We start from the raw sequence: 24122 nt of genomic DNA on the forward strand, positions 1-24122 counted from the left end.
TCTGGTTATATAGGGTACAGACAAAACATAAACCGTCTTGGGTAGAAGAAATAATGAAAGCATTAGTCATGGGTCTATTATCTGTTGCTTAAGGCTATATGGGATTCCTGTTCACCGCTAACGGATGTAAATATAACCTTAGTGTAATAAGCTGCTTTACAGAAACAACTCAGTCAATGGTTAGAAAATCCTATAACAGTGTAATGATAAAGTGGTTAAATACCTGTCTCAGTGAGGAAAGATTTTCACAAACTATTCCGTCATTTTATAGAAGGCAAAAGCATTGCTTATTTACAAAAATTCCTTGATAGAAGGCAAAATCATTGCTAATTTACAAAAAAGGTGAGTGCCATATTTTGAATAAACAGTTATTTCAACAAATATTTTTTTACCTAGGGAGATCAAGGGGAAATTGGTGCTCAAGGACCAGTAACTTACGTTACACAGCCTGCAACACGAAAAGGTACTGTACCGACCTAGGAAAGTCTGTCTGAATAATACAGTATACACACGCGCGCACAAATACACACACGCACACAAAGACAATTGGCGTGGTATCTGTAATAGTTAGTCATATCTAGCCCAGACCCTGGTACTGAGTTATCCATTTTCGAAGGATTCTATATTTGATTCAAACCCATGTGCCAGCCTGCACCTATTATAGGTGTTGACCTTATTAACAAAATGTCGTTGTAAATTTAAAGAAAGGAATCAGCGCTTTGGTAATGGCTTTATGCATGTGCAATATAGGAAGGGTATTATTTGACTTTTTTAAACAAAATTATAGCTTTTGCTCAGAGTGTGAAATGTAAATAGTTATATGATTGTCAAAGAACAGTACATTAGATTAGGTCCAGTTAAAATCACAATAGTCTGGATGCTGGCCTGACAGCCAGCATCCCTGTCATAAGTATGCAGGGTCTTTTAGTGTTATGTCAGGGGGAAGGGGCTTTAGATTTTGGCACTAGGGGAACTTAGGGTGAGGGTTAGTGGTGAAGGAAGGTTAGGGTTAGGTACTAATGGGGGAGGGTTAGGGATAGGCTTTGGTGCGAGAGGGTTAGGCACAAACGGGTAGTGGTAGGCTGGGGGGTTGGGGTTAGTCTGCAGAAAGAGTTAGCGGGTAGAGGGAGAGGGTTACGGCACTTACAGTGCTCTGCAAACTATGAATATTTTCACTACCTCCCATACTCTCTAAAGGACCGATGTGTGGTGAAGGCGTGCAATAAAAAAAAGGGTGTGGTCTCACAAGGAAGGGGCCTGGCTACACAATACTACCCCCAATTTAAATTACTTCACACAGTTGCTCAATCGTTTTTTCATTATACTGCATATAGTACCCCTAAATCATAATTACACCCCCTTGCTCCTTACTCACATTACAACACACAGTTGTACTTACATTACACTTCATAGTAGAATACTTTATACACGTTATACCACACTGTAGTTCCCTAACAATGTAGTTCCCTGCAATGCCCTAACATCCAAAGAAGTAGTGCTTCTTCCACACATAGGCCCTTATTCTAGTTGATACGGACGGATGCGTATTTCGGACAGGAACCGAGTGTTCTTAGCCCCGCCTAACGTACGGATTGCTTACACCGTCCGAATGCGGTAAGACGCCGACCGAACGGACCGCGAGTGAATGTTTCATGTGGACACCTCCCCGGACATTTCTCTGTATAAAAGCAGGGATATGGGCGGGCAGCTAACATCCGGCTATGTCAGCTGTCACGGCTGCATTACCATATGTACGCCCAGCATTTTCATGGTAATGATCCCAAACAGCTCTTCACGACCCTCTCCATCCCCTGCTCGGATGATTCCGTACGATCATTTTCTGCACGGACCTCACACCGTGTTCGTCCGTGTGAGGCGTTTGCACATGCGCAGATACGCCTCTGCACATGCGCAAACACCAAACATCGGCTGTCTGACAGCACTCGGACCGATCCAACTCAATCAGAATAAGGGCCATAATGCCATAGTAGTAGGGCCGCTTACACACATTGGGCAAGATGTAATAGTCATCGTGTTTGGTGGCAGTGAGGGATGCCAGCCCAACTTGGACATTTTTTAAATGGGCAATCACTTATAAGGTATGATTTTGCCTTGTAAATGATTGGCCCTTTAAAAAAAAGTATGAATTCGGCCTCATCCCACACACCCACCTAACTCGGAGACTATTACCTCTTGCCCATAATGTCCTCAGTAGCACACTTTATACAAATAATGCCCACAGTAGTAGTAGTACACACTAATTAATCCCTGCAACATCACGGGGCATGGGACAGCAAAACCCACTCCTGACCCCCTTCACATGATAGCAGAGAGCACAAATTAATTAACAATAGCATCTCCCCCCACACACCCAACAAGACACACACTTTATAAACAAGATCATAATGCCCCTTGTGGCCAGGGCTGCCATCACAAATTGTGGGGCCCAGGGCTGACAAAATAAGCAGCCATCCCACCTCACCCCCTAGGGATAGTCAGAGCTGTGGATGTGGGTTGGTGCATTGATTGGTGTGTAAACCAGTTTTAAAAATATTTGATCTGACTTTTGTTAATTGTGCTTCTTCCTTGTGTTGCCAATATTGTCTTTTTGTTGAGAACATTTCAATACAGATTTATGCATTTCATGGCTGCAGAGTGGGCTCCATCTCTGTCCAGCTGATAATACAGTCCTGGAAGTTCCCCCCTGATGGTGGCCCTGCACTTGACAGAGGTTTTCACATGTCACTGTGCAGAATTTAAAAGTAGCAATTACAGTTAATGATAATGACAGGGGACTGTTAAAAGATGATAAAGATAGGTTACTGTTTAGGGGCGCAGTGGTTCCCAAACTGGGTGCAGTCACATCCTAGGGTTCCTTGGGGCACTTGAAGTGGTACCCTGGGTTGGTAGCCCAGGACCAATTCAAAAAAATTGTGGTCAATGTAATAGGCAAAGCCAGTACTTGTGGATGTGGACACACAGAAGTGAATTGTGTATTTCACGTGTCTTTCATAACTGACCTAAGGATGACATACAGTAAATACAGTGTTTCCCCGATAATTAGACCTACCCCGATAATAAGCCCTACCCCAGATTTGGACCATTTGTCCAAAATAAGCCCTCCCCCGAAATTAAGACCTATGAAATTTCCCATGTATTTTTTTGCATTTGTCAAAGTGTAGCCCTGCTCACCCCCGCTCAGCCCCGCTCACCTCGCCTGTTCAGTAATACCGCGGCTCCCGTTCCCAGGAATGCATTGCGGTAGGCGCGGCGTGACGTCACGCCGCGCACATCACGCGGCTGCTGATCAGTGCACACAGTGCCGGCGGGGCTGAGATCCGGTACACAAACAGGTGGGGCAGGTGGGGGCAGGTGGGGGCATGTGGAAGCTTGGTTGACTGGGATGGGAATTGTGGACTGGGGCGTTTTTTTAAAGGAGCAGTGGGGCATATTTTTAAAGGAGCAGTGGGGCTGTCAAGGTCTATTAAAATAAGCCCTCCCCTGAAAATAAGACCTATGGTCTTTTTTGAGCGAAAAAAAAAATAAGACAGTGTCTTATTATCGGGGAAACACGGTAATATAGTTTACTTAATTTAATATTTTTTCTGAACTTCTCAATAATGTTTGACCTACGGGTTCTGATAGTTAAGGCACTGTGTTTCAAAAAAGTTTGGGAACTACTGAGCTAAGCTATTAAATATGTACTGATTGTCAAGAAATGATAATGATTAGACTTTTATGACTCCATAGGGTGTCTTGTTAGCAACAATCTCTTCATGTTATATCCATCTGTAGGATCTAAAGGAGACATTGGATTTCCTGGAATTCCCGGACTCAATGGAGAAAGTGGAGAAAAAGGAAATTCTGGTTCTCCAGGTTTAATGGGACTACCTAGTCCATTCCCAGGTAAATGCTATTTTGTTGCATTCTTATTATTTTATTTTTCTTAAATTGTTGGTTGCTTTTTCAACATTGCTTCAATTATTTTAGGACCACCAGGATCTCCAGGTTCTCCAGGCGAAAGAGGTCACAAAGGATTCCCAGGGGATCCAGGCTTGCCTGCTTTTCAGCCTGGAAATAATGGAGTGCAAGGAGAACCTGGGCAACAAGGTCCTCCAGGTTTGCCCGGCTATCCAGGTAATTATGTACATAAATATTCCAGTAGTATTTAACTTAGGTATTAGGTATTTACTAAAAATGGGCATGTCCATGGGAAATGGGCATAGGGGCCTGTTTGTGAAATAGGGAAAAGTGTGCAGAAGTGAGCCAGTGGAGAAGTGCCCCATGGTGACCAATCAGCTTTGAGGAAACATTTATGAAGTGCATTTTAATAAATAATATAGAGCAACTGATTGGTTGCCATAAGCAACTTCTCCACGCTTACTTCTTCACTCTTTTCAATTAGACCCCATGATCTCACAGCATAGCACTCATTATTGTCACTCTGGTGGCATGGCCAGTGCACCCAGAGCAGCTGAGCTGGCCCTCGGCCTACCCTTGCACTTATGTATACCAAATGCATGTGCAGCGGTGATCAAGTACTTCCCCAATTAAGATGGTTGGGAATTATGCTACGAGGCCTATACAGTACACCTCATTTACTAGGAGTAATTTTGTATTTTAAACTTATCCTCTCTCTATTAAATCCAGATATTAAAATATAGAGGCCACAAGTCGCCACAAGTCACCACAGTCACAGACTTTATGATTCAGAAACATAGGGTGTATTTATTAAAGTGAGTGTTTTTAGAAGTGGAGTTGTTGCCCGTACCAATCAATTTTGATCTACTTGCCATTTATCTAGCAACTTCTAGAGCAGGCATTCCCAACCACGGTCCTCAAGGCACACCAACAGTGCAGGTTTTGTATATATCCAGGCTTCAGCAAAGATGGTTTAATCAGAATCTCTCAGATACTAATTAAGTCACCTGTGCTCAAGCCTGGATATCTACAAAACCTGCACTGTTGGTGTGCCTTGAGGACCGTGGTTGGGAATGCCTGTTCTATAGGATAATAGCTCAAATCTATTGCTATGGGCAACATATCCATTTCTAAAATGTGCACTTTAGTAAATAAACTCATTAGGTTTTACAGGGTCCCATGGAAAACTGAAAATTGGTAAACCATCCAGACAACCACATTTGAAATGGTAACACTTGTCACAAAAAGAAAATTAGAATGCATATCACATGCCGAATACGGAGGTCTGTTCTTTACACTGAACGCTGATACGGGGTCTGCTGGTGAGATTTGTGTTAATACCTGTTTGCATGAAATTCTGAATAGACAGCTGATATAACTTCGGGCACAGAATTTCACAGTCTAGGCTAGGGCAGTATGTTTATAGTCTTGCTAACCACCTTATCCACCAATCCACCAATCAGTGAAGTTGTACATGACATTTTCTGAGAAATTGATATTACATTATGTACTCATTATTATTTAATAAAACTTGTTTTCTATATGGAATTGTAGGTGGACGCATAGGGCGAAAAGGTTTCCAGGGAGCACCAGGAAAAAATGGACCAAATGGATTCCCTGGTTTTGCCGGTTCAAAAGGAATTAAAGGTGATAATATTTTTATCAATGAAATTTAATATGAAGATTTTTTTACATTATAATTAATTATCTGACAAATTCAACATAATCTTTGTGCCAGGACATGTTTTCCTATCTCCTGTATAAATTAAACTTACTACGCATAATTTCCAAAAAGACTAGGACTAGTCATATTGGGCATAATTCTGAGGTGAAAACTTTTTGTTGCAATGCAAGGGGTGCAAATACATTTATGGAATTTGCATGCAGGGTAAATACAGGCTGCTCTTGCATGTAGCCCACAGCTGAACAGCTGTAATTTTTACACTGCAATTTAAATTTGTGTCTGGACATTGCTCTCTCAAATCTAAATCTCTCTAAATATCTGCCTCACCTGCACGGCAATATGGCTTTGCGAAGGAACTTACAACGTATATACTTTTTTATATGAATCCTACAGAATCAGGCCCATTTTGTTATAGATACAATCCTGTTATCTTTAACAGTATTTTACTTTTTTAGTACTCTAGTTTGTCACTTCACTTCAAGCATATGGGAGAGGGGGCAGTCAGGTTGGCACAGAGGGGGAGTGTGCTCTGTGTTTATTTTAATATTGATAATGCCTGGTACTTGTGGTTTTCCAAATACTGGAATGCGGGGAGAAGCCTTTCTGGGACCAGTAGTTCTCCTGTAAATGACACACACACACACAACCACCACAACCGCTAGAAAGAGCCCAGCGCTGATCCTGAAAATTTGGGGGACCCCTAATCAAACTTTTCTACATATTTTTGGCACCAGGATCAACTAGCCAGTTGGCAGACAGCCCCTGGCCATAAGATATTACTATCTGCCCTGCTGGCTACTCTTCTAAAAGTTACCTATTTCTTTTATATTGCATAGACTATGCTATGTCTATGACTGTTCCATGGTGCAACAACCATGGAACATTCATAGACATAGAATAGTATTTTGACAAGAAACATTCCTTGTCATTACTACCAATCAATGAATAAAGCAGTACAACAATGTTATAACTGTGTAGTCTGGTGCAGAATCATTGCTTTGGTTTTCACATCTGCAAGTGTTCTGCTATATATGACCCTTAGACTCATTAATGAATATTGTGAATAGGTTTTGAGTGATAGGAACGTTAGATGACAACACAACATTGATATCTTTATATTTCCTCCACCCATGTCCCATATTCTTCAGGTGATCAGGGAGAATGTAAATGTTCTTCTGGTGCTGAAGTAGCAAGAGGACCTGCTGGAGATCCTGGTCCTGTAGGTTTCTCAGGTCCTTCTGGTATACCTGGCAATAAAGGAGAAGAAGGAGACAGAGGAGGCCCTGGGCAGCCAGGTACCCCTGGTATTGAGGTGAGTCATCAATCTATTTATCTGTCTGTCTATCTATCTACTGTAACTATCTATCAATCGATTGATCTATCTATCTATCTATCTATCTATCTATCTATATATATATATATATTTGTCCAATGGTCCCCGGTGTCCAATGGCACTCTAGTATAGCCTATATGCTGTATTTACATAACAGCTAGTCTACGTTTAGGGGAACGTATCCCAACCAGTCATAAGGAAGGGGATATGCTACCTGAAACATAGACTGGTTGTTATACCAATCTCTGAAAAGCTTAACATTTCAGAGCTTGCCACCTTTAGCTAATGTATGCCTATGGATAAATTATTGCTGAAGAGAAATCAGAAGATCCCTCCCCAGCATCTGTCATACTTCTCAATAACACATTACTGCAAAATGACATTGTGTATGCACGGGTATAAAACTGGCTGCACACCTATACAGTTGCATCGCCGTTTTTCTGTTTCCTGACTCATTTATGCAATATCTTAAAAGTGTGTACGCACCTTCAACCAGGTTTAATCAGACGTAAACTAGTCAAATCAAAAGATCTGGTTTATGTGCAGTTTAGTTTTCACCAGATTTCATGGTACCATAAATACCCTGATTCTGGTTGACTCACAAAGTAGCGCTATTTCGCTGCTTTGCGAGCCAACTAACGCCGCCTGCATGAATGTCTGCTACCTGCTGGACGCCGAATGTCCCCGCAGGCCTGTGAACGGATGTTTTGAATGAACATTCATTCGCTGCCTTGCGTGTGGACTATAATCTTCTGAAGCGCTCACTAATCTAAGTCACTCCCTGGTGACTTATATAAGCGGTGCCCTGCTCCGAGAACAGGGTGGGCAGCTGACATCCGGTGATGTCAGCTGCCTGCCCCAGAAGGCAGGAAGCCACTCCCATTCGCATGGGGATGCCCAGCTCTTTCCTGGGCGCAATCAGCGGTTTCATGGGTACGCCAAGGAAACGCTGGGCGTTCGTTGGACTATGTAAGTCTCTGAGGGTGCCCGCAGTGAAGACCTGCACATGTGTATATTCACTTATGCACATGTGCAGATCTTCCAACATCGGTCCTGATGCTGTCATATGGACTAGTACAGTCTGATTTATTAATACTTTTCTATAAATTTACTTTAAAGGGACTTGCAGGCATCCCTGGTCTACCTGGCCCTGTTGGAGAAAAAGGAGACACTGTATTTGCTACAGAGAAAGGTAAATGTACACATGTAGTGGATTAAGTTATTATTTATTTATAAGGACCATCATTTCGGATACAGTAAACACATTGCAGTTTGTATTTGTTCATCTCTTTGTTGCAGATACAGTGCCATATAGAACTACTAACACTAACTCAGCATGAACATCTAAAACGTACACAGAATAGATTACCAAAGAGCCTTAATCAGGTCGGATCGCATAACTGGAAACCTGCGCATATGCTTCATACTCCTTCTCTTGTGTACATCCATTTAGCAGTGTGTCTATGATCCGAGACACCCATTTAGGTATTTTGGGGCCTAGGACTGATTTCCAGTCGGCACCCCCTTTCCTCCTCAATTCACCGCTGTGCTGCCTGCGCTTCACTCAGTGCACTGAAAGAAGCAAGTTCCTCAGCGCAGGCTTCTTTAACTCAGGATGCCGGCGACCAATTAAAATGCAGCACCGGCTGGTGAGCCATTAACAGCTCGCGTATCGGCAGTCACTCTGATTGACTAATGGTAGGTGAGCTCAGATTGGCTCAAAGCCGGTGCAGCATTTTAATTGTCCTCTGGTGTCCTGAGATGAAGAAGCCTGCACTCCGGAACCTGCTTCGTTCAGCGCACTGAGCACCGCGCAATCAGCACAGCGAAGGCAGTTGGGGGGGGGGGATGGGGTGGGCCGGGGATAAAATGAGCTGCCTGGGCCCTTCCATCTCTCTCAGAGTGGCCGGGCTCGGGACAGCTGAACCCACAGCACCCACGGCCCTGCACCCACTTTTAGCATCCCTGTATGCTGTAATACTGATTAGTGCATTCTTATACATTGGTACACCATGTAAATTATCCACCAACACTTTATCAGATGCAGTTTTTTTATCTGACCATGGCCCTTTATCAGCAAAATACAGATAAAACACCTACTTAATGGGACATTTCTGATACCATCTGTCCTGATGGCAGCAGCAATTTTGTCAATCGCGTACATGCTTTTGAGACTGTAAAAGTGGTTAATTTTGAAGTGGTTGCTGCTTTCAAACCAATGGATGTGCCATATTTGTGTTAAAAAAATGATTTGTTATATTGTGTTACCACATTACAGGGGAAAAGAGTAGATCAGTTGTTAGTTCCCCAAAAGCAGCTAATATTGGAAGCTGTACATATGCATTTGTGGGTTGGCCATCTAGGGGAAGAGAAAATACTCCAATGCATACAGTAAAGGTTCCCCTCGGACAGAGTTTAGGTTTAGGTAACCCTCCCTATAATTTCCATGCCTTTTGTGCAAATTGGTATGGATGAAATAGGAAAAGTGAAAAATTCTGCTTGAGGGTATCAGTATATACTTGTGGTTGTGAATTATGCCACCAGATACTCGGAGGCTATACCCCTGCGTAATTTTAAATCTGGCACTATTGCTGGAGAGCTACTAACCCTGTATACCCACTTGGGAATACAGAAGAAGTTCTTAACAGGCCAAGGTACCCCTTTTGTTTCCAAACTTATGAAGGTTTTATGCCAATTGTTAAAGGTAGATAGGATTGCCACCTCTGTTTACCACCGCAAACAGATGGCCTGGTAGAAAGGAGTAATTATACCCTAAAACATTATAAACTCTCAAGAAAAATGAGATTAGGACTTTTTGTTAACATACTTAGGGCGAAATGTAATAGGGTGCGATTTTTAGACTAAAAAAAAATCGCACCTTTAAAAATCGCGTTTTTTGCCGCGAATTCGCATATGTAATGAGATGCGAATTAGCGGCAAAAAATGCGATTTGCCGCGATTTGCCGCGATTTTTAGTCATGAAAATGTGCGCATTTTCAGTCATGAAAATGTGCGCATTTTCATAAATGCGATTTTGGTCCAAAAAAAAAAAGTTAAAAAAAAAACGGCGTGGGGTCCCCCCTCCTAAGCATAACCAGCCCCGGGCTCATTGAGCCGGACCTGGTTCCAAAAATACGGGGGGACAAAAAGCATAGGGGTCCCCCGTATTTCTGAAACCAGCCCCGGACTCTTGGACCGGTCCTGGTTCCAAAAATACGGGGGACAAAAAATCTGGGGGTCCCCCGTATTTTGAAACCAGCACCGGGCTCCAACAGCCCGCGGTGTCATGCCACAGCCGGGGGACACTTTTTATACAAGGTCCCCCGGCCAAAACATGAGCACCGTGGCTGGTCAGCCTTGGACGGGGTACCTGGAGGAGTGGGGACCCCCCCAATAAAGGGGTCCCCCCCCCCCAGGCTTCACCCGTCCAGGGCTGAAGCCCGGGGCTGTCACCGGCGTCCGTGGCCAGTGGACGCCGGCCTGATAGGGTTAAATTCATCATACATATCATTACATTGCTTTTTACCGGCGAACTACAAGTGCCAGCAGACCTCCCCCGCATGCTGGGACTTGGAGAACCACAAGTCCCAGCATGCGGGGCATTAATGGGCCCGCTGGGACTTGTAGTCCACCTGTAAAAAGAATGTTTATAAAAAACACACACACAGAGAAGTACAAGTTTATTACACACACACACCTCAATTTTACACCAGCGTTACTTACCATTCCTGGATCCAGCGCTGGTCTGGCTGCTTTACAGCCGGCTCCCCCCGAACTGACAGGCAGCGGGGAGAAGCGGCTGTCTCCGTCGCTTCTAACAGCCTCTGTAGCGCTGTCCGAGTGCTACAGAGGCTGAGAGCGTGATTGGCTGAGCTACAGTATGCGTCTCCATGGAGACGCATAGCTCAGTCCTGATTGGCTGAGCTATGCGTCTCCATGGAGACGCATACTGTAGCTCCGCCAATCACGCTCTCAGCCTCTGTAGCACTCGGACAGCGCTACAGAGGCTGTTAGAAGCGACGGAGACAGCCGCTTCTCCCCGCTGCCTGTCAGTTCGGGGGGAGCCGGCTGTAAAGCAGCCAGACCAGCGCTGGATCCAGGAATGGTAAGTAACGCTGGTGTAAAATTGAGGTGTGTGTGTGTAATAAACTTGTACTTCTCTGTGTGTGTGTTTTTTATAAACATTCTTTTTACAGGTGGACTACAAGTCCCAGCGGGCCCATTAATGCCCCGCATGCTGGGACTTGTGGTTCTCCAAGTCCCAGCATGCGGGGGAGGTCTGCTGGCACTTGTAGTTCGCCGGTAAAAAGCAATGTAATGATATGTATGATGAATTTAACCCTATCAGGCCAGCGTCCACTGGCCACGGACGCCGGTGACAGCCCCGGGCTTCAGCCCTGGACGGGTGAAGCCTGGGGGGGGGGGACCCCTTTATTGGGGGGGTCCCCACTCCTCCAGGTACCCCGTCCAAGGCTGACCAGCCACGGTGCTCATGTTTTGGCCGGGGGACCTTGTATAAAAAGTGTCCCCCGGCTGTGGCATGACACCGCGGGCTGTTGGAGCCCGGTGCTGGTTTCAAAATACGGGGGACCCCCAGATTTTTTGTCCCCCGTATTTTTGGAACCAGGACCGGTCCAAGAGTCCGGGGCTGGTTTCAGAAATACGGGGGACCCCTATGCTTTTTGTCCCCCCGTATTTTTGGAACCAGGTCCGGCTCAATGAGCCCGGGGCTGGTTATGCTTAGGAGGGGGGACCCCACGCCGTTTTTTTTTTATAAAAACACTTTTACACATTTTTATTAAAAGAACCATGCACAGATCTCAATGATCTGTGCATGGTTCTGTCAAAATCGCCTGTCAGAACCTGGTCTATTTTTTTTGCGATTTTTGGTAACATTGACCAAAAATCGCACCCTATTACATTTGCGAGTTGTATACTTTATAATGGGAAAACATCTGGATGCGAATTGAAATGTGACTAAAAATCGCACTTAGAAAAGTGCGATTTCGCGGTAAAAAGTGCGATTTTTTACCGCGATTTTCAACCTATTAAATGTGCGATTTTCGGAAAATGTGCGATTTCGGCCGTTTTTGACCAAAAATCGCACATGTCTAAAAAATCACACCCTATTACATTTCGCCCTTAATGTTTGCTGGGGATGCAGTCAAAATCCCGACAGGGTCAAAATCCCGAATGGGTCAAAATACAGACAAGGACAAAATACTGACATTTAAAATCCTGACAAGGACAAAATCCCGACATTTAAAATTCCGACAAGGTCAAAATAACGACATATAGAATGTACAGGTGAAACAGTCAACATGACTTTGTGTCGACAGGTCACGAGGTCGACATGGGTTTTTTCCCTGTTTTTTGACCCGAAATGTGCCGACAGGCAGTATTTCATGCCCTACCATCCACTAGGGCGTGGCGGGAGAATAAAATAGTGTGCCGAGCGCAGCGAGGCACCGTGCCCAAAGCATTGCGAGAGAAGCGAGCGATGCAAGGGGCTGCGGTTCACTTCAACTGTGTCCATGTCAACCGTGTCGACATTCGGGAAAAAAACAGTGAAAAAATCCATGTCGACCTCGCGACCTGTTGACACAAAGTCATGTTGACTGTTTCACCTGTACATTCTATGTGTCTGTATTTTGACCTTGTCGGGATTTTAAATGTCAGGATTTTGTCCTTGTCTGGATTTTAAATGTCGGTATTTTGACCATGTCGGTATTTTGACCCATTCGGGATTTTGACCCTGTCGGGATTTTGACCCATTCGGGATTTTGACACTGTCGGGATTTTGACCGTTGGAATTTCATACCGAATCCGTTTGCTGTTAGAGAGGTACCTCAATCTTCTATAGGGTTTAGTTCCTTTGAACTCCTCTATGGGAGACAACCCAAAAGGAATTCTGGATCTGTTAAAGGAAGGGTGGGAGCCAGGGCCGGATTAAGCCTTCAAGGGGCCTGGGTCCCTTTAGACACCTTGCACTTGTCATTACTGGCCGCAAACTGCATGGGAGAATTTTACACTGTCAAAACATATAGTAAAGGCAGTATAAACTTGGTCAATAGGTAACTGCAGGGGGGGGGGGGGAATTAATATTATATATATATATATATATATATATATATATATATATATATAAATACATATATAAAATATACATGCCACATGAAAAGCCTGTGTTCATACCCCTGTACCTTACTCTGTAGGACTGTAGGAGACCTCACAGGCTCAGCACTGCCTCTTATTAAAAACCCTCCCATGACAATGCTTCTGCTGCTGCTGTCATCCATGGGCCTGAGAAGCATGTGATGAGCTTCACCAATCAGAGCTCAGCACAAACCTCTCAGCCCTCTTGTGTAAAGTTTTATGGGACGTCAACTCCCAGTAATGCACTGCACACTTGTGCAGTCAGTGTGCCTTGGCTCCCAATGCTCAGCACCATTAATCATTGTCACATTGGCAGATTATTTTTTAATACATGCCGACTACAGGGGGGCACTAGCTAGAAGGCGGCCCTAGCTAGAGGTGGGCCCAGAGGCACTGACCCCCCGTGCCCGCCCCCCCCCCCCCCCCCTTTAATCCAGCCCTGATGGGAGCAACAACTGTGCCAAGAATCTTACATCATTCAGTTTGTGTCCCAATTGTATTGCTGACTAAAGCAGATTATGCCACTCCTGTACAAACACACGGAAAGGGCTCAGCAGCGTCAAAAGCATAGTTATGATGTAACTGCAGTCACCTGGTCTATTAACACGGGAGACAAGATGCTAGTGCTTGTGGCCACTACAGAAAGCAAAATACTTGGGGTACATTGTAGGCAGAGGACAGGTTAAACCTCAGCCTAGTAAGGTAGAAGCAGACGTCACTTGGTCTAAACCACAGTTTTTCAACCAGTGTGCCGCGGCACACTAGTGTGCCGCAGCTAGTCCTCAGGTGTTCCGCGTGACAGCGTGTCACGGCGACTCACCAGGGTCCTTCCTCCTCGAGTCGGCGCCATTTCAGCTAGGCAGCCTGAGACAGTGTGCGCCTGTCACAGCTGCAGGTCGCGCCTGTCAGGCCTGCAGCCTTCCTTGCATCCCCGGAGCTTCCTAGCAGCAGCCAGAGCCCAGGTGTCCGGCTCCTCTCCAGACTGCCTTTTCTGCCAGCCAGGCTTTGGCATCACCTGGCTGGTGGTCCGACACGGACACTCATCCCCTCTGCTGCCGCCTTACCCCCAGCAGCAGCCAGCCGCGACCCACCCTCCCTACCTGCCACAACCACCTCAACGCCCTGCACAGGCCAGAGCGGAGCCTGAACAGCAACCACCATCATCAGCCAGGTAACCACTGCCCCTATGCCCAGCCAGCCAGCTGGCACATGCCATTCGCCCAGTGTTGCCTCCAGCACCATCATATGATATATAATGGAGCTGGAGGCAACACTGGGCTGGCATATGTGTTATCTGGCATATTGGGGCATATGTGATATCTGGCATAGTGGGGTCATATGTGTTATCTGGCATAGTGGGGCATATGTGATATCTAGCATAGTGGGGGCATATGTGATATCTGGCATATTGGGGGCATATGTGATATCTGGCATATTGGGGGCATATGTGATATCTGGCATAGTGGGGTCATATGTGTTATCTGGCATAGTGGGGCATATGTGATATCTAGCATAGTGGGGGCATATGTGATATCTGGCATATTGGGGGCATATGTGATATCTGGCATATTGGGGACATATGTGATATCTGGCATTTTGGGGGCATATGTGATATCTGGCATATTTGGGGCATATGTGATATCTGGCATATTGGGGGCATATGTGATATCTGGCATAGTGGGGCATATGTGTTATCTGGCATATTGGGGACATATGTGTTATCTGGCATAGTGGGGGCATAGGTTTCCCACTGATATTTTATGTAAGTAAAACCTATTTGTTTCTACTAATTTTAAAGGAAATAATAACAGATCTCAACATATATTAAAAAAAATGTCAATATTTGTTATTACTTGTCTTATATTTGATTAAAAACTGTTGGTGCCGCGACCTGAAAAAGGTTGAAAATCACTGGTCTAAACCCAAATTTAAATAACAACAGGACATTTCTTGTTCTTGTGGGATAGTACTGCAGGTTCATACTAAATGTTGCCACTTGTCCCCAGACAAGATAACTTGGTCTACATCAGTGAAAACTGCTTGGCAGAATTTAAGAAGAGATTTGTGTACCGAGTCTGTCTTGCAAGCTCCTGACTTTAAAAATTAATTTGTGTTACAGGCAGATGCCTCTGGGACAAGGTTAGGGGCAGTCCTTTCCCAAGATATAGATAAAGAGGAGAAGCCTATCCTCCACCTTAGCTGTAAATTACTGCCCAGAGTAACTCAACTGTAGAGCAGGAGTGCTTAGCAATTAAATTCTTTGTTGTGACGAGAATTTTTGTTGGTCACAGACCATGTGCACTTAAAATGGATACACATGAACAAAGAGGTGAATGCTCCTGTGACCTGTTGGTTTTTGGCCTTTTGTTTGGCCATTTAAGTTTAAGGTGCGGCATTGTCTGGGAAAACAGCACCTCAATGCGGATGCCATTTCCAGGAGGTCCATTCCCAATCGTCCAAGCAACCCGATGATAAAGCTAGGGGAGGAGGAAGAGGGCAACCTCTGGAAAGTGGTGCAGGGCTGTTTACCGGGCAGATAACACAACGAGAGGTGGGCGATGCAGAGAGCTGGACTGGAAATTAGTAGCTTCACCAGGGTAGGTGAAGATAGAGGGGAGGAGTGTGGCAGGGGCAGCATAAGTTCACATGAACTTATTCAGATTTCTACCGACAGGTTACCTGGAACAGGAAAAAATAGGAGAGGAGCTGCCACTCTATAAAGAAAGAGGATCTGTGCATGTACATTGTGGAATTGATCCACACCATTGTTTTTTGGACAGAACTCAATAGGGAAGGTTCTCTTTGCGCTAGTACCATCACTATTTTTATATATACATATATATATATATATTATATATATATATATATATTACATCTGACCATTGTGAGTGCTTGTCTCACAACACTATCTTGTAGTGTTGAACCAATAGTAGAGATGATATAATTGTAATTTTTCATAATTTGTGTATAACTCCCACTGTCACAAGACGTACTGATGTTTGTAATGTTAATAACTAAACTTTACTATTTCTGAAGGTGCGAAGGGTACAAAAGGAGATCCTGGTAGTCCTGGTGCTGTTGGGTTCGAAGGAATCGCAGGAAAGGATGGAGCACATGGTATTTCCGGCTTTCCGGGGCCTCCGGTGAGAAGACAAAATATTTGATAAAATACTTTTCATGTAAAAATATGAATTCAAACTGTAAAGAAGCTGTCTCAAACAATGAAAAGAGTGGAGAATGGAGAAGTTGGCGATTTCAACCAATCGGTTTTGAAGTAACATTTAGCAAGTGAATTCTATATATTTATAGGGAACTGCTGATAGGAAACTTCTCAACTGGCACAGTTATTCTCTAATATCACTGCTTCTTACATCTACCCCAGTGACACGCACGGTCTGCATCTGTACACCCATATACAGACTGGTGTGTCTTTAAAAGCACCATCGGTCGCACCAGCCCTATGACAGGTGCACATTCTCAATCCATGTATATATAAAATTGCAAACATGTAGATTAGTGGAAATACTTGTTCAAATGTTGATCTAACACGTAGACTATGTTTTACATAGGGTGAAGGTATTAAAGGAGTTATTGGTGACCCTGGGTTTCCAGGTCCTCCAGGTAATGAAGGACCTAGAGGGAAAACAGGACAACCAGGTCTTGGTCTGCCAGGTCCAAAAGGTGGGCGTGGAGCTCCTGGGAAGCCAGGACTCAATGGATTACAAGGAATTCCTGGAATACAAGGTTTGCCAGGTATGATCAATTTCTATAACTAATGCACTAATGTGCCATCTGTGCCAACAGTGGAGGAATGAACCTGTTTCAGGGCCATCTTTTTGTATGGGCTTAATGGGCACTTGCCCAGGGGCCCCTGGTGTATAAGGGCCATATGCTAAAAGCTGAGGATCCCCTTTTTCCAGGGATACCAGATTTTTGAAAATCGGCCCTGAGAAACTGGAGATATCCAACTTCAAAGCAGCAGTCCACATCCGACCTGTTAATTGCAATTCCCAGTCATATTTCTCAGGTTCTCTCTGAGAGCTGGGACTCTCCCCTTTCTATCAACACGGCTTGTCTCTATCATACCCAGAACCAGAGATATCAGCCTTCCAGCAGCCGGGACTGGCTCCAGCTCCAAACGTCTGGTGTACAGTTTTATATTTTTGTCAATGGATTGCTCTGGCTCCTGATCTCTGATCTTCAAGTCCCCAGCACCTCCTGAAAGTTGGGACTCTAGGTCTTTATACTATTGAAGGCTAAGAAATCTATTTCCAGATAATGGCAATATCTGCAGTCAAACAAGCTGCCCTTCCACCGGAAAATGACGAATATTAAGCCTACTCCATTATTCAACCCTCCCTTGCGTATAAAGCACCCCTTACCTCCCTAGAAGTCATTTACAAGGGACCCTTCATTCAGATCAGTGCCCCCTTCCACACATCAGTGTTCTCCCTACCACCACCTGTGCAGTAAAGGAGTAATTAGCAGAAGATAGAGCACCCCCTGCCACCCGTGGGACATCAAAGCTGCTACTGACAGCACCCCCCATCCATAGGAGGGGAGAATGGGTAAGGGCTATAGGTGCCGATCCTGTGGGTGCTCAAGGGCCCGAGCACCCACAGTAATTGATGAGTACCCATGGGCCCGAGTCCCGCTGCTGGGCCTCCATATTAACTTGCTAATTTGTGGCTGCAGCACCCACATTGCTGGACCCGCCACCTGGGAAACAGTATGCCGGGAAGAGTATATTCTGTCCGCGGCGTACCTGAACTGTGGGGGAAATTTATGAACCTGCACTGTGGGGCATTTATGTACCTGCACTGTGGGGGCATTTATGTACCTGCACTGTGGGGGCATTTATGTATGTGGAACTCTGTTGCCGTAATTTTAATATTGGAGACAACTGTGCTCCATAATATAAATTGGTATTATTTTGTGGCCACACCCCTTCCCCATGAAGCCACTCCTCTATATTTTTGGCTTGAGCACCCACCAGCAAAAACATAAATCGGCACCTATGGTAAGGGCCCCAGTGCCTTGCTTTGCCCAGGGGCCCACACTGCTGTTAAGACGGCCTTGACCTGTTTTTCTTAGTGTGCTACAGTCAGTATACAACGCTCCTCCCTAACTAACAATCCCACCAGGTCCCGTAATCCTATTCTCTCTGATTGTAGCTCTTTATAAGACTGTATTTTAATGACATGATTATTAAACAGCTCAAATGGCACATATGACCAGACAAGTACAGAACAGAGCTGGTCGCTGTGAGCTCATTATTTACTTCGGCCTCCAAAATCACCTCTATGTACCTCTAAGTACAGCCAAATTAACCATTTTTTTCCCTTGACCTACACCTGTGGTCTAGTTTCATATGCTGCCTGAGGGTAATCTCCTTATAAATATTCCTAAAACTCAACCACTCTAGCACTGTATTTATGATCTCAGTCCTAGCCAAAGTATCACTGTTCTCCCCAGTCTCCACTGACAATACCTCCCTTTGGTTTGCTAACCAAGTTTGATATTGGTGTCAGTATCTCTTCCAATCTTCTTTTTTTCATTTGAGCACTATTTTTGGGTTCAGGTCCTTTATTAACTTGAAATTCATGCCCTCAACAGCTCTTAACTTTTTTCCGGAATCTAATCCTCACCATCCTACATATCTGCCTCCCCTTCTCCCTTCAGTCTCTTCTCCTGCTACTGGTCTGATTTTTCCCATCACCGCTCCAGTTCTGCACTTACTGTAGCTTTATGTAGAGAAGATGAAGGATAGAAATGCCAATGTATAGTCTGTCACACTCCCTGTTGGTTAGATGTGGTAGTACAATAGTTGTGCTCCAATTCTTGCTTGACTTCATTAAACACCAGATTTACCAGGTGTGAAAGCATTTATACTATATCTTTATCTGACACCTATAAAAAAAAGTTAATTATTGCAATGAGAAACTGCAACAAAAATTTTTAATTGTTTGCTACTGTGATACAAAAAGTTTTACAATACAATATGTCTGTATGGCTTATTGTGTTCGTCAACAAACTACAGACGGTTCAGCTGACCGAATGTTTGTATTATACTGTAGGGGACTGTTTCAAGGTGCCTGGAGAAGAGAACGAAATAGGTCAAAACGGTAAGATGACATTGACACCATCTTATACACATGGAGCAGTGTTTACCTGGGCATGGGTTTGTCGGTGGGGCCTAGTAGTAGTACCTTACTTTTTTTTTTCTTGGGGGGTGGAACCGTGGAAGGAACATATTTGATCTTTTAAGTTGACAAGAAAATCGTGAGGCAGCAAAGTCTGTTAGGGAAGGATACGTTATTCTGCATTGCAGCTACTGCTATGTCAGTACAGTACACCTTGAAATAACCATCCAGGCTACGGTCAGTTTGGTACTTGTGAGTTATCCGGGCGCCCGATTTTGTACTTACGATTTGCATGCGATTTGCATGCGATATCGCATACGATATCGCATACGATATCGGATACGATTTGCGATTTACATACGATTTACATGCGATTTAGCATGCGATTTGCATAAGATTTGCTATTCATTTCATTACCCCACTATCCCCAAAGTGTGTCTATCAACGTGAACCCGAAGCGTGGCGAGTGAGAATAGAATAGTGGAGTGAGAATAGAATAGTGTGGCGAGCGCAGCGAGCCACCGAGCCCGAAGCGTGGCGAGCGCAGCGAGCCCCGCGAGGGGACGCGGACACCTGTGAAGCCCGCAAGGGCACGCGGATACCTGTGAAGGTGTCCGCGTCCCCTCGCGGGGCTCGCTGCGCTCGCCACGCTTCGGGCTCGGTGGCTCGCTGCGCTCGCCACACTATTCTATTCTCACTCCACGCCCTAGTGGATAGTAGGGCATGAAAAGGTCGGAGGACGCGTACCGCCGCCCCTCGCGGGCTCGCTGCGCTCGCCACGCTTCGGGTTCACGTTGATAGACACACTTTGGGGATAGTGGGGTAATGAAATGAATAGCAAATCTTATGGAAATCGCATGCTAAATCGCATGCAAATCGCAAATCGCATGCGATATCGCATGCGATATCGCATGCGATCTACTACCAAAATCGGACGCCCAGATAACTCACAAGTACCGTCAGTTTAATACTGGTAACATTATTGAAATTTCTGGGATACTCCTGACACTGCATTCGGAGCACAATCACTTTAGTAGTTTAGACATTGTTGGCTTCTGTCAATAAAACTGACCCTAGTTTGTATGTGTACATGTGGTAGGGAATATATATTGTAAGCTAGACTGGGGCAGGGACTGATGTGAATGGCTAAATGCTCTGTTAAGTGCTGCGTAATACAGGTCGAGTATCCCGTATCCGAATATCCGTTATCCGAATTATTCCGAAATACGGACATTGCTGTATGTGTATCCTAGAAATAACTGTAAATAAAATTCTGGCAGTGATGGCTTAAAAGAACCAAAACATTAAGTCCATCTACTGGTGATGGGACCAGACCATTTCTTTGACAGAAAGCTGCTAATCCAGTCCATAAAAGACATACAATAGACAGGGATCATTAGTGCAGTTATTAAGCTATTTCCAGGTGTAATGCACCATAATACAGCAGGCAATTGAGACAATCTTGTAACACTGTAACTGCAGATAGCTCTGAGACATGACTGTACTATCAATTTCAGGTAATGGCTGTGTATTAACTCCACCTCCTGCGCCAGCTGGAGCCCCAGGACCTTCTGGATTACCAGGATATAATGGTAGGAATATTTTGTGGTAAGCAGACTGAGCCATATTCAAATGCAATGTGTGTTTATTTTTTTGTAAAATCATGATTAATATAATACACTGAAAACTTAACAATAGGGGGAATTAATAGGATGAGAGATTCAGAAAGTGAGAGATTTGGTAAGAAATTTCCCATTTTTTTTAGAGCAGCAATCATTTACACTGCAAAACCAGGTGGATTTTGTAGTGTAAATGATTGCCGCTTTAAAAAAAAACTGGAGATTTCTTACCAAATCTCTCACTTTCTGAATCTCTCATCCTATTACAGTTCACCCTATATTTGTTTTTTTATTTATCACATCAGGTATAAGAGGTCCGAAAGGACATTTGGGAGCACCAGGCCCTGATGGAGTCTCTGGCTTTAAAGGAGAGAGAGGTGATCCTGGACTTGACAGCTTGCCGGGCTCAGCAGGTATCTATTTTCTGCTCACTACTAGAAATTGTTTTTTCTACTTTTACCTTTCTGTTTACTGAGGGATGTCTTCCATTCACAGTTACCTTTTCTGCTTATTACAAACTCGATAGCAACTTCCCTCCACTCAGAACCTCACTGCGTATGAGAAGTACTTGCACTTTATGAAGTACAATAGTAGCAGTAGGAGGGAGGAGCTGGGTGTGTAATAGCACTTACCTCCAGTACACTGCTACAGCTCTGTCCTGGCTGAACGGTCTCAGATTTGTTAGGCACCTATAGAACAGGAATGTTCTAGATATGCCACAGCAACTACTGTCATATCCAACACTGTTCTCTAATATGTTACTTTTTATTGTTCACATATGCAGTAAAATCGTAGAGATTGTTGGATTGTTACATTTCTGTAATAAAAACAGTATAAGCAGGACACCTCTAGCATGTAATGCAGTGCCAGATTAAGCCTTCGGGGGGCCCGGGGTACTTTAGACAGGGGGGGCCCCTTGCACTTGTCATTACTGGCCGCAAACTGCATGGGAGAATATTACACTGTCAAAACAGAGTAAAGGCAGAATAAACTTGGTCAATGGGTAACTGCAAGGGATATATATACAAGTGGATGGATTCTGAAAATTGTTTGCAGCAGTAGAATTTGTACAAAGTAATAGATTAGAGGTGGAAATTTTTAGAAAAATCACAAAGTGTGACTTTTGCAGAGTCCAAAGTGTGCCAAATTGTGCCATACATGGCGCAATAAAACCAAGATACATGTGGACACATCTGTGTATATATATATATATATATATATATATATTAATATTACACACACATACTTACCACATGAAAAGCCTGTGTTTGTCCCTCTGCACCTTACTCTGTAGGCGACCTCACAGTCCTAGTGCTGCCTCTGATTAAAAACCCTCCCATGACTAAGCTGCTGCTGCTGTTCTCCATGGGCCTGAGAAGCATGTAATGAGCTCCACCAATCAGAGCTCAGCACAAACCTCTCAGCCTCTGCCCTCTGGTGCAAAGTGTCATGGGACTTAGTCAACTCTCAGTAATGCACAGCACACTTGTGCAATCAGTGTCACTTGGCTCCTGATGCTCAGCACCATTAATCATTGTCACATTGGCAGATAGGTGAAGCTGCAGCACTACCCCACTCCCATGCATAAAACCTTTTTTGAAAAATACATGCCAACACAGGGGGCCCCTAGCTAGAGGGGGGCCCAGGGTCACTGACCCCTTGTGCCTCCATTATAATCCGGCCCTGATGTAATGTGACATGTGAGGACCATTTTATAATAAAACTCCAAAGATAATCGTAATGAGCAGCAAAATCTGGAGCACATTTACTTTGCATCTTCTTCAGCGATTCCTTTATCACAATTGTGTTACCCTGAAGTTGAGACTTTGAATATAATTTGCTAATAATGCTTCAGATATTGAACAAAATCATAGTACTGAATAAGAAGTATTGCTGTTGACTGAATACATATAGTATTAGCAATTAAATAATTCAGAATAGGATACCGCAGTCACACCAATCACTTCTATAGCATCAGTGGGATGGTTCTAGATTCACTCAGCCAAAAGGAAGCAGTTACTGATTGTCATCTATTCGGACGTATTTTGCACACACAAAATATGTGCATCCATTCCTGAGGGGGACATATGCTGGTTTGTTGTGGTCTGTGTGAGCTGTACTCGCTTTGCTAATTACCATGAATCCGGCCCAAAGTATATGAAGTCATAAGCACAAATTGAAACTAAATGCGCATGTGGATGGAAGCATTAGATAGGTATTTTGTGTTGTGGGCAAAGCTATTTTATACTTTTTAAGTGGAACCCACACAGCAGCGATAAGTGGCCTAATTTATTTACACTGGACCGTGGTCAACTGTGATTAGATCTAGATTTCTACATGGAATGCCAGAAATTGATCACACTTACATTTGTCTACTATTAGATTCTGGGTGAATTCCCTTGTAGTGTCACTTAAGGTATATACTTTCTTTGTTATGCAGGATTCCCAGGCCGAAGAGGAGACCGTGGTAAACCTGGCCAACCAGGACTGCCTGGGGGACCTGGTTCTGCTGGGAAGCCTGGTGTACAAGGATATGATGGAGTAAAAGGTGGTGCTGGCGAGGTCTTGGGAGCTTCTTCTGGATCCCCGGGGGATATTGGACTTCCTGGTCTACCTGGCCTAAAAGGCAAACTGGGCGAGGCAGGCATTCCAGGCTTTCAAGGTACGGAATACGTTTCCAATATGGATAATAATAATAACAAACACTATTGTTTAATCCCAAAAATATGTTGCCACAACTTTTTTTTAGCACATATACAATCCCCCAAAATATAGTAATGGTACTTGTTTAGTTTCATGGCGGTAGCTCTATGCTACACTGACAACGTGGCCTAAACAATGGCTCCCTCCGCTCCCGGCTGTGTGCCGCCGGGCGCATCTTCCCCCGCTCCCTGCTGTGTGCCGCCGGGCACATCTCCCCCCATTCTCGGCTGCCGGCTGTGTGCGCGGCGCTGCTCCCGGCCAGTGACAGGCAGATGGGGCGTAGCAGCAGAGTGACAGTCGCCAGCAGCAGCTTCAGGGTGACGCAGGCGGTGGAGGGGGGAAATCGTTGAGGGTAAGTATCACGCACTGCAGTACACACACACATACTATCAACACACATTTCACACACTAACACAATCATATCCCCACTATCCACGTCATACCCCCAGTGTCCACGTGGGCATGGAGTTGATATTATAAATTGTGGCAAGCACAGCGAGCCACCGAGTCCGAAGCGTGGCGAGTGCAGCAAGCTCCGCGAGGGGATGTATCCGACGTATCCG

General features: G+C 44.6%; 1 protein-coding gene across 1 annotated transcript in view; it reads left to right on the forward strand.

Moving 5' to 3' along the window:
* Window positions 1-24122, forward strand: part of COL4A2 (collagen type IV alpha 2 chain) — a 189559-nt gene that overhangs the window by 119429 nt on the left and 46008 nt on the right. Inside the window, exons 19-30 of the mRNA XM_083168671.1 lie at window positions 397-463; window positions 3796-3906; window positions 3991-4137; window positions 5476-5568; window positions 6754-6917; window positions 8058-8130; window positions 16131-16237; window positions 16664-16847; window positions 19172-19219; window positions 20755-20829; window positions 21162-21269; window positions 23297-23518. Coding sequence (XP_083024797.1) covers window positions 397-463; window positions 3796-3906; window positions 3991-4137; window positions 5476-5568; window positions 6754-6917; window positions 8058-8130; window positions 16131-16237; window positions 16664-16847; window positions 19172-19219; window positions 20755-20829; window positions 21162-21269; window positions 23297-23518 — 1399 coding nt within the window. The remainder of the gene's footprint in view (window positions 1-396; window positions 464-3795; window positions 3907-3990; window positions 4138-5475; window positions 5569-6753; window positions 6918-8057; window positions 8131-16130; window positions 16238-16663; window positions 16848-19171; window positions 19220-20754; window positions 20830-21161; window positions 21270-23296; window positions 23519-24122) is intronic.

The sequence above is a fragment of the Crinia signifera genome, chromosome 2 (genome assembly GCF_055691185.1).
Source record: "Crinia signifera chromosome 2, ASM5569118v1, whole genome shotgun sequence".
In the NCBI taxonomy this organism is placed as follows: Eukaryota; Metazoa; Chordata; class Amphibia; order Anura; family Myobatrachidae; genus Crinia; species Crinia signifera.